At 37.2% G+C, this 16,494-nt stretch overlaps 2 protein-coding genes across 3 annotated transcripts in view; one reads left to right on the forward strand and one right to left on the reverse strand.

The window, feature by feature from the left end:
* step (cytohesin steppke) overlaps positions 1-2,071 on the reverse strand; it is a 56,712-nt gene extending 54,641 nt beyond the window's left edge. Inside the window, exons 1-2 of one of the 2 annotated variants that reach the window (XM_074089350.1) lie at positions 1,923-2,071; positions 1,731-1,804 (exon numbers count right to left, since the gene is read on the reverse strand). In XM_074089350.1, coding sequence (XP_073945451.1) covers positions 1,731-1,804; positions 1,923-2,001 — 153 coding nt within the window. In that variant the 5' untranslated portion in view covers positions 2,002-2,071. Of the gene's footprint in view, positions 1-1,726; positions 1,805-1,922 lie in introns of both variants that reach the window. The other variant, XM_074089351.1, reaches the window with a different exon arrangement.
* Positions 2,072-3,916: 1,845 nt separating this feature from the next.
* On the forward strand, positions 3,917-16,266 carry not (ubiquitin carboxyl-terminal hydrolase nonstop). The gene is made up of 7 exons (XM_074089318.1): positions 3,917-4,458; positions 4,938-5,173; positions 6,820-6,985; positions 8,577-8,687; positions 9,085-9,224; positions 11,572-12,210; positions 12,300-16,266. The coding sequence occupies exons 1-7, from the start codon at positions 4,339-4,341 to the stop codon at positions 12,352-12,354; spliced, it is 1,467 nt and encodes a 488-aa protein (XP_073945419.1). The 5' UTR covers positions 3,917-4,338; the 3' UTR covers positions 12,355-16,266.
* The last annotated feature ends 228 nt before the right edge of the window (positions 16,267-16,494 follow it).

Below are 16,494 nucleotides of genomic sequence, written 5' to 3' on the forward strand. Positions count from 1 at the left end.
CTATCCATCCGGTCGTCATAGATTCAGTGTAACATAGACTGCTTTTTTTATCCCATTAAAATGCAAAGTTCCTGCAGGATGCAGGCGAAGTTTCAGGGAACAGCTAGCTATACTTTATGTATAAGTATTGTGTACTAAATTTCAAGTCAATCCAACCACTACAACAGAGCAGGCAAAGTTCAACTTGCAAGATACAAGAAGAACATAAAGAAAATAAACAGACATGTAATACAAATTTCAAAATATTACTTAATCTCTCGTATGTCGTAGTTACCGGTTCGCTACAACCATATATCATAATTAGACCCCGGATTTTTGTCGCCATGACGTCACAATAGGGTAGTTTGTTGAGTAAATGGAACAGTTTGGATTAATACGGCTGTGTAAATGATATACCTTTCAACTTTTTTATAATATTTCAACTTGAATTTGAAGTGGATATCTTCAACCCATTGAGCTGAAATTTTGCATGCATGTTATAGGGGTCGACAAAAAGTGCCGATGATGTCAAACCACTTTAGGATGATTTCAAATAGTATTTTTGATTTTCATTAACAATTATCACTTATTCACTGAATTCCATTGATTTATTTAAGATTATTTTGTTACTTCATTAATGCTACTTTGTTACTACATGTCACATGGAAGTTTAAATAAAAACATCATCTTGTGTGCAAGATTACGTCATTTTTACGTCATCCGCACTTTTTGTCCGACCCCTGCATGTATAAATCTGATGAAAATGCAATATTATTATGACATAAAGCTGATCTGATGATGAAGTTAGATGTTGACCATAGGAACTCTGTAATAAAACGATACAACCACATCGATTTTGGTCTCATTTGATTCGTCTTGACGACTACCTACTTTGGTAACCAGGGGCAAAAAGTACCCCCAACAAAAAGCTTGTATTAGATTTTATTACAAAAAAAAATTACTGAACTTTTTGTTTTTAAAACATTGTAGGGAGGTGCGGAACCCTTAATGCGCGAGTCGCTCGCACTCGCACTTGACCGATTTTTTGTATCTACAGTTAGATCCCAACAGAAACATGCTGTAAAAAAAGTATTGAAATGTCATAAACAGCCAAGCCTAAACAAGACGTAGGTAATAAAAAATTTAAATTTGGCAAAAATCTGACATTATAGTGGGATTCTATATGACTTGTGCAGATGTTTTAAAGGTTTACCTTTAACCCCCAAGGGTTTTTTTTAATAAACCCTTCATCTCTGTGTCAAATCACAGAATAGATTGATGTCAAATTTAATTTCTCTGGGTATTGTAGAAATACTAGTTCACTGTATTGATTATTAATTTTAAGTAGTCAGTATAACTTGTTTACTTCGAAATGAATGCAGCTTACATCTTGATATTCAATGGTTAGCTTATCAAATGAGCAGAATTTCAGCTATCCAATTTATAGCAGAGCTGCAAGACAGAGGCAGAGAGATATTTATTAAACTGTCAGAAAACAACATGAGGTTTAGCACCTCCGTGAAAATAACACTGGTGTCCAGAGTCCTCAAAGCAAAAGTAACATGAGCATAATCAGTATACTATAACTTGGCAAAGAACAATTGACTCTCTCAAGAACGCCAAATATAACAGTGTCAGTACCCAATAATTACTATTTACCGCTCAGATCTGAAAATAACATTCTGCTGACGCAGTTTGGCACTTAGGCAGACGAATAATATCACATAACACCGTAAAAACAATGCACCTACCTGTATTTCTAGTAGCAACTCGGTTTTCCGACGGCGAATGTCAATCAACGTCTTCTGCTGCTCCGCTGTCAGCTCTGAAAACATCACTTTCAGCATCAGCTCAATCCAACGCATTGAGGTCACATTTTAATTGGAAAACAACTAAACTAGTTCTAAGATCTACGTATACACTAGAAAATCCACTCAACTTACCGGTGTGAGGAAAAGGATCTCCATGATTACTTGTTGCATTAGTGCCTCCGAGGGACAAGTTTTCAAATTCACTTATCATTTCTTAACTAAAATATTTTTAAAAACAGTCAACAACAGTTTACATCGTTATTACTGGCAGGCGGCCATATTTATTATTTACTTCAATGAAGCGCCAGTGTTGCCAACGATTCGAAACCTGATATCGCCATTTTTTACAGCTTGATTAGGCTAATTTATACCGAAATGATCAAACGAACTTACCTTAAGTGATGTTCGATCATTATTACATGAAGACATCAGCCTTCTATGATCACTATTTAGTAGGTCCTTAAGCGCTAGCCATTTGTATTTAAAGCAATCACATGAACCGAAAAAAAATTCGAGTTTCCTGTGAGAGTTCGTAGTGACTCGGCATACCCATACCATAGTATTTATCGCTGTTACTGTCAATCCTTCATTAAGCTCAGTCTAAGAGTTCAAAGCTAATTTTATTCAGGAATGTTTGTCCCACAAGACGGACTTCATCCTTCTATGATCACTATGTAGGATGTTTACAGCAGAACTTGTGGGACAGAAAGAAAATAAATAAATTATAGTCATAGTAATAATGTTAAAATCTGTAAGGAAGTATTAGCATCAACGGACGAGATATATTTGAACACTTTTGACACATCCCAACTTTCTTGATATTTACACACACCTTTAAAAAATTGGTCAAGTGCGAGTCGGACTCGTACATGAAGGGTTCCGTAAATAGTTCAGTAAAAGTATTTCTTAAAATTCTTATAATATAAGTTTTTTTTGCTGACTGTACTTTATGCCCCTGGTTACCAAAGTACTCGTCAAGACGACAAACGAGTCCAAACTCGATGTACGGCATGATAATCGGAAGCAATAATGCATCGGATTATCATGTCGTACATTATTGTGCGTACACTATATTATACTATCGAAGCTTTTATAAAATTCAAACGCCATAGCTACCCGTTGCTAGTCGACTCGGTCGCCTTAGCAACGGCTAATAACGCCTAGCAACCAAAAAACGCTGAAAAAAACACGTTTCTTGTATGACGACCCCCTTTAATTTGTAACTTTATTTTATTTTTAGTATTTGTTGTTATAGCGGCCACAGTAATAAATAATCTGTGAAAATTTCAAGTGTCTAACTTTTACGGCTTATGAGATAGAGCCCTGTGACAGACGGACAGACAGACAGACAGCCAGACAGCGTAGTCTCAGTAATAGGGTCCCGTTGGCACCCTTTGTGTACGGAACTCTAAAAATCTTTTAACACTGCCAGTCATTTAGCTGCTGGTCTACTAATAATAGGAGGGAGACCGCTGACCTCATAGAGTTAAGGGTTCTGTATGAAGCACCCTAATTGTAATTTACTGCAAAAAAGTCTAATACCTGTGATAGATATGGGTGCATTTAAAACAATACATTTTAAGATTGGTTTTTTGGAATCTTTTTGTATTTTTTATTTCAATTGCAAATTTTAACTTTTACGGTCATCCCGTAAAACCTAAATTGAAAATACAAACTGAAATATAGATGCACAGAAAAACCAGAAAAATAAGACCACCACTGGTAATCGAACCGAACCGCTACACCACTGCTGGACAACCATGTATGTAATCACTCAGTTTTTGACAATAAATGATTGATTGATTGAAAATATATTTATTTTACAATAATGAGGCTTTGTATAGTCTGTCAAAAAAGAGAAGAAATTAAAAAGTGGCAACACTGTAGTGTCCTCCCTTTTTGGTTTGACAGGGTTTGAAAGGGATGACACTACAGTGCTGCCACTTTTTAATTTCTTCTTTTTTTTGACAGACTATAATGACGGGTAAAATTACTGGTAGTCTGTAAAATAAAACTGACATGACAATTTTGACAGATCTGTGGCAATGCTAATTTTGTTATTTTGGCGAAACTAGATCATGTTCGATACCCAAACGATCCGACAATATCTGACACAGTCGTGTCTGTCATACCTGTGGCAAGCAACGTCACGTCACGTCCCCCCCGCGTCCACTGCTTGCGTCTGACTTCCTCGCTTCGCGTTCCGCGATCGCCTGCGCTAGCCTCCGTTGAATCGAGTACACTGCCCGGTTCAACAAACAAGCAAAGCAAAGCTAAGCTAGTGTAGCGAGCCCAGCCCAACCCATGGTCGTCTGAAAGCTTGCTTTGCGTTTGCGTAGCCCTGCGACAGCGCGAACGCGCCCTGTTTCTTCACATTCACATCAATATTAGCTCGAGCTTTATTTTAAGTATTTCATTTAAGTTTTTTTTCAGTGAAACGTTAATTGTGTAGTGTTTGCAGACAGTGTTATTATGATTTTATTTTACAATCTTGCGGCGTAGTACGAAGATACGACTTTTGCGTCGCCGGTGTTATACAAGCAGGAATATGAATGACAATGGATGCATTCACCTGAATAATTTTAAGGCCGCCAAGGGATCTAATCCTTATAAAATTGTGCATGCATTTTTTGTTTCTTGCACCTCTTTTGAAGCCAGAAGATATAAGGTAAGTTGCGCAGCTAGTGAAGTCAATGTGAAGTAAATTCTTGAGAGACATTGACAATAATTGACATCATTTGAAACATACAATTTATTTTCTCTCCTCATTGGCAAGAGTTCAGGTTACGATAAAAGCCTTCATCACTTTTATTGTGCAAACTAGAAAATTAGGTCCAGTCTGTAAAATTAGTAATCAGCTGATTATTGTAATCTTTGACCCCAAACAGCTGATTATCGGATTGAAGTGTCGCGTCGAATGCGGCATGACTCATGCCTTCCTTCCTGTAAATATCTCGGTATATTTCTTATTAAAGTGACTTAAATTATTATAGTAATATCAGAATAATGTTTACCTATTATAGTAATATTTTATTTTTATTTTTTAGTATCAATAAATAGTTCTTAATACTCATTTATTACTTGCTTATAAATAGTAAGGCCATTGATTAAAACTTCTTAATTCAAATGAACTTTTTCACTTTTCAGGCTACATCATGTCTGTGCTTCACTTGTGGCCAGCCAGGGCCACGCATGCATTCTTGCCTGCATTGCATATTTTTTGCTTGCTATGCTGGCCACATTCAAGACCATTCTAAAACCAAAAAGCATTTTCTTTATGTTGATTTGAGCTATGGAAACATATTTTGTGCCCAATGTCAGGACTACATTTATGACAAAGAATTCACAGAAATTGCTATGACTCATAGATTAAAGGAAGCAAAGTAAGTAACCAGATTTTAACATAGATATAGCCTAATTAGTATGCTACTCACACTTAAGCATTGTTAGATACACCCCTAGGCACTTTTATTTGTTCTTCAAATTCATAAGCAATTTGAACTGTCTTGATAAAAAAATACAACCAAATTGATAACCTTCCTTCTACTATTTTGAAAGTAGCAGCAATAGCAATATACCTGATCTATAGTGCTTAAGTTGGTGTAATTTAAGAAGCCTACTTTGCCCTTTGTCAATCTGCAATGCAAAGACAATAATAGTTTTCAGTTTTTTAAATTGTATTGTATAGGAAACTTTAAAACGCATAGTTCTGATGACAATTGTCATTAGAACATGATTGTATTGATACAATCATATTGACTGTGACAATGTACAGCAGGGGTTGGCAATGTGCGGCCCAAGAACTATCTTCTTGCGGCCTGCAACTGTTTTGTAATATCACTTATAGTACCTACCTACAATAAGTTATTATCCTTGGTTTGGATAGGTATTTAACTAAATGTAAACAAAACAACGTCAATTGGAGTCTTAAATATTGAAATTCCCCCATTAAACTATTTAAACATTTTCATTTCTGTATTGAAATACACTAGTCTAGTTTGTATTACAATGATAGATTACTAAAATGTAAAAAACCTTGAATATACCAAATCTGGCAGCTGAAGTTTGTTTACATTTAGTTTAATACCTATCTAAACCAAATATAGGTAGATATCTATTAGGTACAAAATTATCTTACAAGTGCCTTTATCTATTTTCTACGTGGGCCATGTCTGCCAAAAAGTTGCCGACCCCTAATGCCCTGATGTACAGTATTGAAACTTCAAATATGTTATTTGCAGATTTAATATTGTATGTTGCTGCAATCTATTATGCTACCGTCAAGCTAATCTGATGATGGAGTTGAAAGCTAGACACTGGAACTCTAAGATAGAACACTCTAACATAACCATGTTTCGGCTTGTTAGCATATAGTCTTAAGGTGGTTTTCCAGCGGCAAGGCGAGACGAGACTAGGCTTGACGAGAATTGAAATTTGTATGGCGGCGGCCCGCGGCGGCTCGCGGCGGGCGCGCGTGAATGCATACAAATTTCAATTCTCTTCTTGCCTCGCCGGTGGAAAATCACCATTAGGGTATTTGGACTGAGGATGGTATCCAAAGCCTTAATAATGGAGTAGTCAAGCAGATGCTGGAACTCTGAAACAGAATAACATAATCTACTTATATATTTTGGCCAGTTATTAAAAAAAATAATTAGTTTGGCCAAAGTTATTAATGAAGTAAGTTTTTTATATAATTTAATGGAGTGTTGATTGATATGCATTGATGCCATGGTCTCAAAAACACTATCATTGATGAAAAATAAGCAAGCACTTGATATTTAGTTATATGTATGTTTAAATAACTACAGAAAAAATTGTATGCTAGGTTAGACTCACACTGCACACAAACCATTAGAAAAGGTTGTTTTTATTCCCGACTGCCTGATGCAAAGATATTAGGAGTTAAGATTTAGTTAGTACAGATATAAAACACAATCAACTCACTAAAGTTGCTAGGAACTATCTGTCGGATTACATTTAGCATGTGGTGTAATCACTGTCCTATATATGTGGTGTTTGGCTCTAGGTCATTGGGAATAAGTGCTCCGTTTATGCCCTGGCTTCCAAACGCAAACGAGGTTGGGGCGCTCCGGCGGCTGCGCAAACGGCGGCTCATCAGCCCCCAGACCACCATCGGCCTACGGGGGCTCCAGAACCTCGGCTCTACTTGCTTCATGAACTGTATAGTTCAGGTGAGAGCAGTAGTAATCATAGAGGAGTAAACCAATGGTTGGTAATTGGTCTATGGTCTTTTTTCTTAATCTGCATTTGGTTCATTAAACCACATGTATACTCTGTTTATTAAAACAAGATACTAAAGTGACAGTCAAATGTCAAATGTATGTACCAGCATAATACGAATATTGCTGCTCTCTGATTTCGGTTTTTGACGTAATGTTTGTCGTAAGAGGAGACTGAGGATATATGTTAAGGTAAACCGTAGGCGACAGGCTAGCAACCTGTCACAATTGTACTGTTTTTGTCAAACTTAAAACCTAAAATTGCAAAAAGTGGCTCCGATGCGGTAACGTTTCGTGTGCTCTGCCTACTCCATTTGGGAATACAGGCGTGATGTTTGTGTGTGTGTGTGTGTGTGTGTGTGTGTGTGTGTGTGTGTGTGTGTGTGTGTGTGTGTGTGTGTATAATATTTTATAGAAACAAAAATAAAATTAAAGCATTCTACATTCTACTGTCCATAAGCATTGAGCTTTTAGGCAGAACTTGCTTAAAATCAAAATGAAAATTAAACATCAAAATGTACAAAAAGTCGAAATATCTCCTAAACGGTGGCATTTTCATTAGACCAATTCTACCTTTTTTAGAATGTCTTAAGTGCCCTACGTGTGTTAGGACGTCACAGATCCGTTCATATCTTAACATTTGATACATATAACAGGAAGTGTGTGGCACATCACCATTTATGAGATGTTAAAATCAGGTAACACTAACACATGAAACATCATTTTAGTATCTTGGTTTAATAAACAGAGAGTATAAGTATGTTTATCTGTTGCCGGGTAGCACTAACTTTAAAAACGCGGCCCCATGCAGTCGCTCGACGCTCGTTTCCAGCGATAAATCTGGTCACGTGACCCCATTTTGAATTTACCGCGACTCAAATCGGTAACGTTCGTTTGTAATCGCTCGTTGCTCGTTTGCAGCGACCAATCTGGTCACGTGATCCTATTTCGAATTTCCCGCGACTCAAAAAAAGTAGCGTCAAGTCGCCGCGTCAACATGGCGGCTGCTTGAAAAAAAAAGTTTGTTTACAAGTACCAAAAATGGGTTCATCAGTGTGAACACATTGCTGCTTCCCATTTTGAAGCTCAACATTTTTAGCTTTATCGCTATATACCACGTGACCAGATTTGTAGCGACGAGCGATTGCATACAGCAGTAGCTCAATATTTTCAGCTTTATCGCTATATGTCACGTGAGCAGATTTATCGCTGGAAACGAGCGACGAGCGACTTGCATGAGGCCGCGCCTTAATTTGGGACTAGGGCATTGAGGCTTTTTTGACAGGCGTTTTAGATGGCGTTAGTATCGTGAGTCGTGAGGTTCGTTTGACGTTTCTGTCACGCTTGTGGTTGGATAAATGTCTAAAAATGAGCCAATCGCAGGCAAGACTGTAACGTCCAATATACCTCACGATATTATTGCCATCTAGCGATATTTCACCTGTCAAAAAACCCTCATTGGTGTCAATTGTCCCACAATATTTATTTATTTATGTACCATAATGTAGTATGATGTCATTGTGATCTCTTCTGATACTTTCAGGCCCTAATCCACACTCCGTTGCTTCGAGACTATTTCCTGGGCGAGAAGCATAAATGTAAATCACAGGGCTCTGGAAAATGTCTTGTATGCGAAGTGTCAAAGCTGTTTCAGGTGAATAAACAAATTGCATATTAAAAGTGCACCATATTATAATAAAAAAATCTATTTACACCGATTAACACAGTGTTTAACAACAAATGGGGCACACTGTAAATAATCCTATCTATGTCATCAATATTATGTTTTCTTTTCCTTCTCAACGTATTTTGCCCTGTGTATAGAAGAAGTAATTTATTGAATCAGGTGTTACTTTCCGGAGGTCCAAATCAATATTCCAATAAACCTTTCCCATTCCATCGGCGCTCCAGCATGATTCGGAAAGTTCAACGATAACTTAGACATCTTAATCTACCCATCCAAATCCATCTATCTCCAAATCCAAAAATCACCATTCGAAGCTGCTTACAATGGAAAAAAGTTATTTCTAGTATTATCGCATCGTTTTCAGGAGTTCTACTCGGGTGCCAAAACACCTCTGACACTTCATCGCCTGTTGCACCTGATCTGGACGCATGCGCGCCATCTCGCGGGCTACGAGCAACAAGACGCGCACGAGTTCTTCATCGCCACTCTCGACGTTTTACACAGGTACCAAGCGAACTGGGCCGACACTAATAATAATAGAAATGTTTTCGTATAAATTGTTTTCAGACCAAACAGGGGATTACGGAATTCTTAAATCGAAGTTCGTGTCGTACCGTCTCTCTCTGATCACTCGTATTACATAACTAGAGTTTACCCGCGGCTTCGCACGCGTAATCTATTCGATCTGGTAGTTCCGGGATTTTACAAAATTCTCGTAGAAAATCCCAAAATGTATATCGTAATCTTCATTGAGGTGTTGTGTTAAGAACAACTATCCCGTACCAGCGTACTTATGTGTTATTCCAGACATACGGCTACCTACATCCAAATTTCATGCCTCTAAACCTAGCGGTTGTTATTTCGACATTTTATTCCTAGGTATCCCGTGGTAATATCGGGTCAAAAAGTCGTCTATGCGTTTTTCTAGACATCCAGCTTCCTACATACCAAATTTCATGACTCTAAGCTCAGCGGTTAATATTTCAAGATTTTATCCCTATCCCGTGGGAATATCGGGGTAAAAAATAGATTATGTGTTATTCCAGAGGTCCAGCTACCTACATAGCAAATTTCATGGCTCTAAGCCCAGTGGTTGTTATTTCGAGATTTTATCCCTAGGTATCCCGTGGGAATATCGAGTCAAAAAGTTCCTTACGTGTTATTCCAGACGTTCAGTTACCTACATACCAAATTTCATGACTCTAAGCCCAGCGGTTATTATTTCAAGATTTTATCCCTATCCCGGGGGAATATCGGGATAAAAAGTAGCCTATGTGTTATTCCAGAGGTCCAGCTACCTACATACTAAATTTCATGGCTCTAAGCCCTGCGGTTGTTATTTCAAGATTTTATCCCTAGGTATCCCGTGGGAATATCGGGTCAAAAAGTCACCTATCTGTTATTCCAAACGTCCAACTACCTACATACCAAATTTCATGACTCTAAGCCCAGAGGTTGTTATTTCGAGATTTTATCCCCATCCCGTGGGAATACCGGGATAAAAAGTATCCTATGTTTTAATCCAGGTTATAAACTAACTTTTCGCCAAATTTCATCCAAATCCGTCCAGCCGTTTCAGCGTGAAGAAGTAACAAACATACTCACTCACTCACTCACAAACTTTCACATTTATAATATTAGTAGGATAAAGTAAACTTTCGCATTTATAATTATAATATAATAAGTAGGATAAGGAATATAATAAGGAATAATGTTTTTTCATCGTATCAAGATACCTAAATAAGAACTTTTCCGGCAAAATACATTATTCATTACTTCTGTACAAAAACAGTGATAATAAAAAATCACAAAAGGTTTACGAACACTGTTTCTTATGCATAATTTACAAATCTGCAACTGGAATGCCGAAAACGCCGATGGGCGTCTAATTTAGCTTTCCCTGGATGCCGCTGACGCCGATGGGCGTCTGTTCTGCAGAGGCGTCGGCATCGCAGCCAAGTACGTAATCTGGCGCGCGGCAATGAATGGGTTAAAGAGCTTTTCAGACTGCAATGCAGGATAATGAATAGATTTCTTTTTCCCTGAATGGCAACACTGGCATAGATAATAAATTTGAATTTGAACTTGTGATTTTATTTGGTTTAATATACAAAATGTACACACACAATATCATATTTTCTCAAGTTTTTCGCGATTCCCAAGGTCAAAGAATCGAATTGCTTAAAAATTCCAGAGAAATAATGCGTTGCTTGGGAGAAACGTGTCAAAATGGTGTTGTAGAGCGCCATCCTGCTCTGTCTCGTTTTTTTCCCGTTCTGGCGGTTCACTTTTATATTATAGATATTAGCATCAGCGGGACGGTAAAAAGATACGAAGTTCGAATTTTGCACTTCATAGGACAGGGCCTGCAATTCGGCAGTCAAGTCACGTGTGAATGAATGTTAGCAACTCAAAAACTATTCCCTCTCAAACCCCGTCGTAATCATAAAACTAGTTACCATTAATTGTGATTATAGTAAGCTAGGAACGGCATTTTCACAAAAAAGTGCACCTTTTTTTCAATTTTGGATAAAATATGGTTTTTCCTACTCAGAATCAAGAGCACAATCCCTATCAAATGTCCCAAAAAAAAATCAGTTTTGTGACGTTCACACGGGCGTCACAAACCTGATTTAGAAAATTTTGTATGAGAAAATTAAATACATTTTGAAAGAAAAGTGTACACTTTTTTTTGAAAACTCCCGTAAATACAATACAAAAATAGTGATACTTGCACAACAATTATGCATATTTATGCAATGTTTCCATTGCGTTACAACTATGTCAAATCAAAGCTTAATTTGTTATGTTTTTTATTGTTTTGTAACTGTAGTATTTATTTGAATTCCAGGCATTGCATGAATGGCGTCGATGACATAGAAAAGAAGGAAAATGGCCGTTGTAACTGCATTATCGACCAGATATTCACGGGTGGTCTGCAAAGCGACGTAGTATGCACTTCTTGCTCGGGCGTTTCTACCACAATAGACCCCTTTTGGGACATAAGCCTTGACGTAGCCGGCCCTGGCTCGCTCCAGGCTTGTCTCGAGCGTTTTACTAGAGCGGAACACCTCGGCTCGGGGGCTAAGATCAAGTGCTCAAACTGCCGGGCATACCGCGAGTCAACTAAACAATTGACGCTCGAAACCCTCCCTATAGTAGCCAGTTTCCACCTCAAACGCTTCGAACACTCGTCACAAATCGATAGAAAAATATCGACTTTCGTGTCGTTCCCGGCTGAATTAGACATGACGCCATTCATGTCGTCCCATCGCCGCACAGTTGATACCGGGGCCGCTGATAACAATAACGCACCTGGAGGCGTTTTTGCGGATAACCGCTACTCTTTGTTCGCTGTAGTCAATCACTTGGGATCTCTAGACGCAGGACACTACACAGCCTACGTTCGACAAATGAAGGGCAGTTGGTTCAAATGTGACGACCACATGATCACGCGGGCGTCGCTGCGTGAAGTTTTAGATAGTGAAGGGTATGTTTCTTTTCGAATTTGGATTGAGGGACCATTTATTGTTCATAGTTTGGACACCTTTCTAATATTGTGTTTTTTTTATTCTACAGATATCTTCTCTTCTACCACAAGACTGTACTGGAGTATGAATGTGAAGTCGTATAAGTTAATGTAATGATAATGAATTATGGTTCGAATTGTACCGGGTGACCTAAAACGTCTGCATGTCTTTCGGGTATTAGACATGCTTTGGAATATCAATTATACAAACGGTATACTTTTTAGGTGTGTTTTAATTGCTAAGTGCGCGTTCGTGTCAATAAAATACTTATGGGGTGGAACATTCAGTGTATGGTGCAATTTAGTTTTATGAATTTCGCTTTAGACCTGGAGCGTAAAACACTGATTTTTACGACTGAAATTGTATTTTATTGATGTGGCCGACTTGCGAAAAAGTCATGTTTCTCTCGTGATATTAGTGGGTAGAAGTTTAAAAAAAAATGATCTTGTTTGATATTTTTTGCGGAAAAATTCACGAATTTGTTAGTTTTAAGCTTTAATGTATTGTTATTTGTAGAAATTCTCCGCGCCTTCAAACTAAGAAAAGCTGATGGGTGGGCCGTTTCCGCTTATTCCCACAAGGAACACCGTCGTAGATACAAGTAAACCCTTCTTTGCCTGTTGCCCTACAGTGTAGTTCTTCTGGTAGTTATGTTTCTTGTCAATGGTTCTATCCAAAGATAATATAACCACTACGTTTTACCAATTTTGGTTCTACCAATAGGACAGTAACAATAAAATGGCTATAAAGTAACATTAAATTAGACGTACGGACCGTGTACTACAACTGGTCTTGGATGTTTAATATGTATTTATCAGGGTCGGTATTTCCATCCGGGCCGGAAAAGAATGTCACCCCCTTTGTACAATGAGGGTTTCTTGATAGGAGAATTATTATTATCGAGAATTACTAGCATCGAGAGGTCCGTTTGACGTTTCAATCTTGCATACAATGGGCTCACTTCATGTAAACAATCACAAACGTGACACAAATGCCAAAGTTATGAAATGGACCTTACGGTACTTAGCGCCAATTACCCTGTCACTGAAAACCTCATCGACATAAAATGTAAAAGGAAATCTTTACCTTTTGAGCGCCACGGTCGGCAAAACGCGACAGCTGAAAATCGTGCCATAGGCACCATGCCGGCATTACGTGGCGCCTATGAAGCGATTTTCCGATTTTTTGTCGTTTGTACTAATACTACTTGTCCGTATTGCTACCGATAGAATCACATACAGAAGGAAATGTTCTTCGTACTAACAGCTGAAACTCAAGTCATGTAACTTGCTTATGGTTCTGCAGATACAAGAAGATAAAACATTGCCCGTATTACCAGCTACTCGGTCGGCCACGTTCAAAGAAGGAGCCTGAAAGAGGTAAACCCATTTGTACCCATACAAGTGTTCACTTTCCTATTTGTGGGATTAAATGGATATAGCCCGGATAGTAAATGAGTTTTAACTTTTGACTTATATTATCATTTTCATACCCAAAGCAAGCACATCATTTTGACATCCGACATTTTGATTTTGAATAGATTTTTAAGAGTGAACATTTTGTCATCATATTATTTTATCTCATCATTAGCTTGCTTTGTGTCGATTGTCACAAAAATGAATTATGATTTTAAACCATGTAATTTAATGAAACTTAAATAAAAAAATGACAAATAGGGAAGCCCGCGAAGCGTTTCGACCAAGTACTTTTTTTGAGTTACTAAAATGGACAAATGTGTTTTCAAACTAAAACCAATTTTCCTGACACGAAGAAGACTAACACACCTGTCGCCGTTTGTCGATTTTGGCAAGGCAAAAGATATGACGTTTGAAACCACAGGTTGAAACGCTTCGCGAACTTGCCTTGAATATGTAGTAATGAGTCAAAAAAATTATATTCCCATCTAACACATTGTCGCGGCGAATGCTGAATGTACTAATCTGATTTTAACAAAATTTGTCCGTATTAGAAGCATTGTTCCTTGTAGTAATTCATGTAATGAACAAAATTTCGATCTACCTCGGTGTTCATCTTTGCATTTCACTCGAGCCTTGTAATTGAAATCTTAAATGGTGAATATCTCTAGTATTACCTAGGTACATAGGTACTTATCTATTTAGATACATACTTGGAGCTGAGTACACATGATAGTGATCAACTTAGTGGTGTACACTGGGCTGATGGAGTGGTGCCATATATATAGTGGACGCCATACGCTGCGTGACTGGTTAGACTCGCCACATATACCGTGTGGCGCCTAAATGTAAAGAAACACTTCGCCGCTAATGTAAAATGTGGACATATATATACAGCAACTCTAAGCAGCCTTGTCTACCGCTTTTCATGTGTATTCAGTTGATATATGGTTTGGTTAAGTAGTTAGTAAACCTGTGACTGAACTGACATTAGCTTAATGTGATATTTAATATTTATGACTTGTATTAAGATATAGTTAGCTGTACGAACTTTACATTTCCGAGAAGTAGACTATTATTATGTTTCAATTTTATATTTTAATTATTGCTTGGGCATACTAGCAAATGGTGAAGGGGATTTTATGTATGAAATTACAGCTCCAGTTTTATTTTAAAGGCAGTGACTATGACCTGGAATCTATATTTTATACTGAATATTTACTGCTTTTGATTTCAAGATAATAAATCTGAGTAAACGGAATCTGTGTAAAATGAATGTAACGAGCAAAGTTACAAAAATATGTAGGCACAACAACCTTAACGTTAAGTCAATAAAGTCGTGTATACATATTTTTGTAACTTTGACCGTATCGATCTCTTCGTAGTTGACTGTTCAAGCTTTATGTCTGCCTTCTGCCTGGCCACTGTGCGACAAGGGTCTCAACCGAGCAATGAACAGAAAAAACGCTCACCTCTCACCTTGCCAACTTGCTTGAGGCAAGGCCAGCTGGGCAAAATAATATTCCTTAAAATATCTTTTTTTTTATCACAGTGAATTTTACAGCCAAGCTAAGCGACAGCTTGATTTTTGGGGACAAATCACAGATACGAGACATTTCTTTATCTATCTATGAAATTGACATGAAATTTAAGTACCCAAAATGTAACAAAAATCGTTGGCGATCAATGTTATTTCCTACATTTAAAGATGACATAAGTTATGACAAAATGGAAATCTAACCGAATGTAATTTACTTCTTCTCCGCTTTTAACGGTTCTTTGATTTTTAAAGAACAGATCATATTTAAATTTCCTGTCTTCGTTTCAAACGTAAAGCAAATAAAGAGTACTTACGGCTGTGCTACATTTATTGTAAAAAACGCACCCCTTTGTTCATAAGAGTCTTAGTTTACCGTTTTTGAAAAGAGTAGATACGTTCTCTTGTCTCTTATTTAATGTTCAGTTGGATGTACCTATCTCTGCTTCTATTACCTACTTAAAGTGGTCAAGTTTACGGCTACGGAATTATGAGCATAATATTTATTCCAAAGGAAAATATTTTTTTTTTCTTGATAATGATCACTATAATCATCGGATATTTTCTTTTTCTTTTCCGAGTTCGTTTGTAGAGACTGTCCTACGCTCGCCATTTTTTTTTATTAGTATCAGTAAACCGTTTTTTGCATTTAATAATACTTACTAATGATTAGATCCGAGCCCAATCAATGTATCTAGCAGTCATATCGGAGGATTAGCTATAAGAGAAGAATGAAAACTTACGTGAGAAATTATTTAGTAAATGAATGAATAATGTCAGTAAAATCAGTGGATATTTTTGTTGCAAATTGATCATTTCCATCAATAAATTACAGATATTTCAAATTATTCTCCTAAAATAGATCGTAAGCATAATGTTAAATGTACAATGTTTGATGTTATAAAAGATACGATATACTTATTCCAATAAATGAAATCTGAATGTGCATTACAAATTGTTGTTAAATTGAATGTTCAAATAATACGAATCCACTAACTTCTGCTGCAATAATAGGCATCTGAAGACGATAAATCATTATGAAAATAAATACATTATGAAACAAATATGTATTTTTGTTTATTTTCAATTCATAATCGTATCTCGCAAATAAATATTCCAATAACAATTTAATATGAAGGATTATCAACTCGAGAAGCTTTAACACTAAGCAGAACACCAGTAGCTGTATTCTTTTGGGCTATCTGGAAATGATACACTGACTGAGGCCCGTTTTCAGGGTTCGCAAAATTCACGATTGGATGACTCTGGCTGTGAAGAGGTTAAAAAGGCTT

This window comes from Choristoneura fumiferana, chromosome 6 (genome assembly GCF_025370935.1).
Source record: "Choristoneura fumiferana chromosome 6, NRCan_CFum_1, whole genome shotgun sequence".
Classification (NCBI taxonomy): Eukaryota; Metazoa; Arthropoda; class Insecta; order Lepidoptera; family Tortricidae; genus Choristoneura; species Choristoneura fumiferana.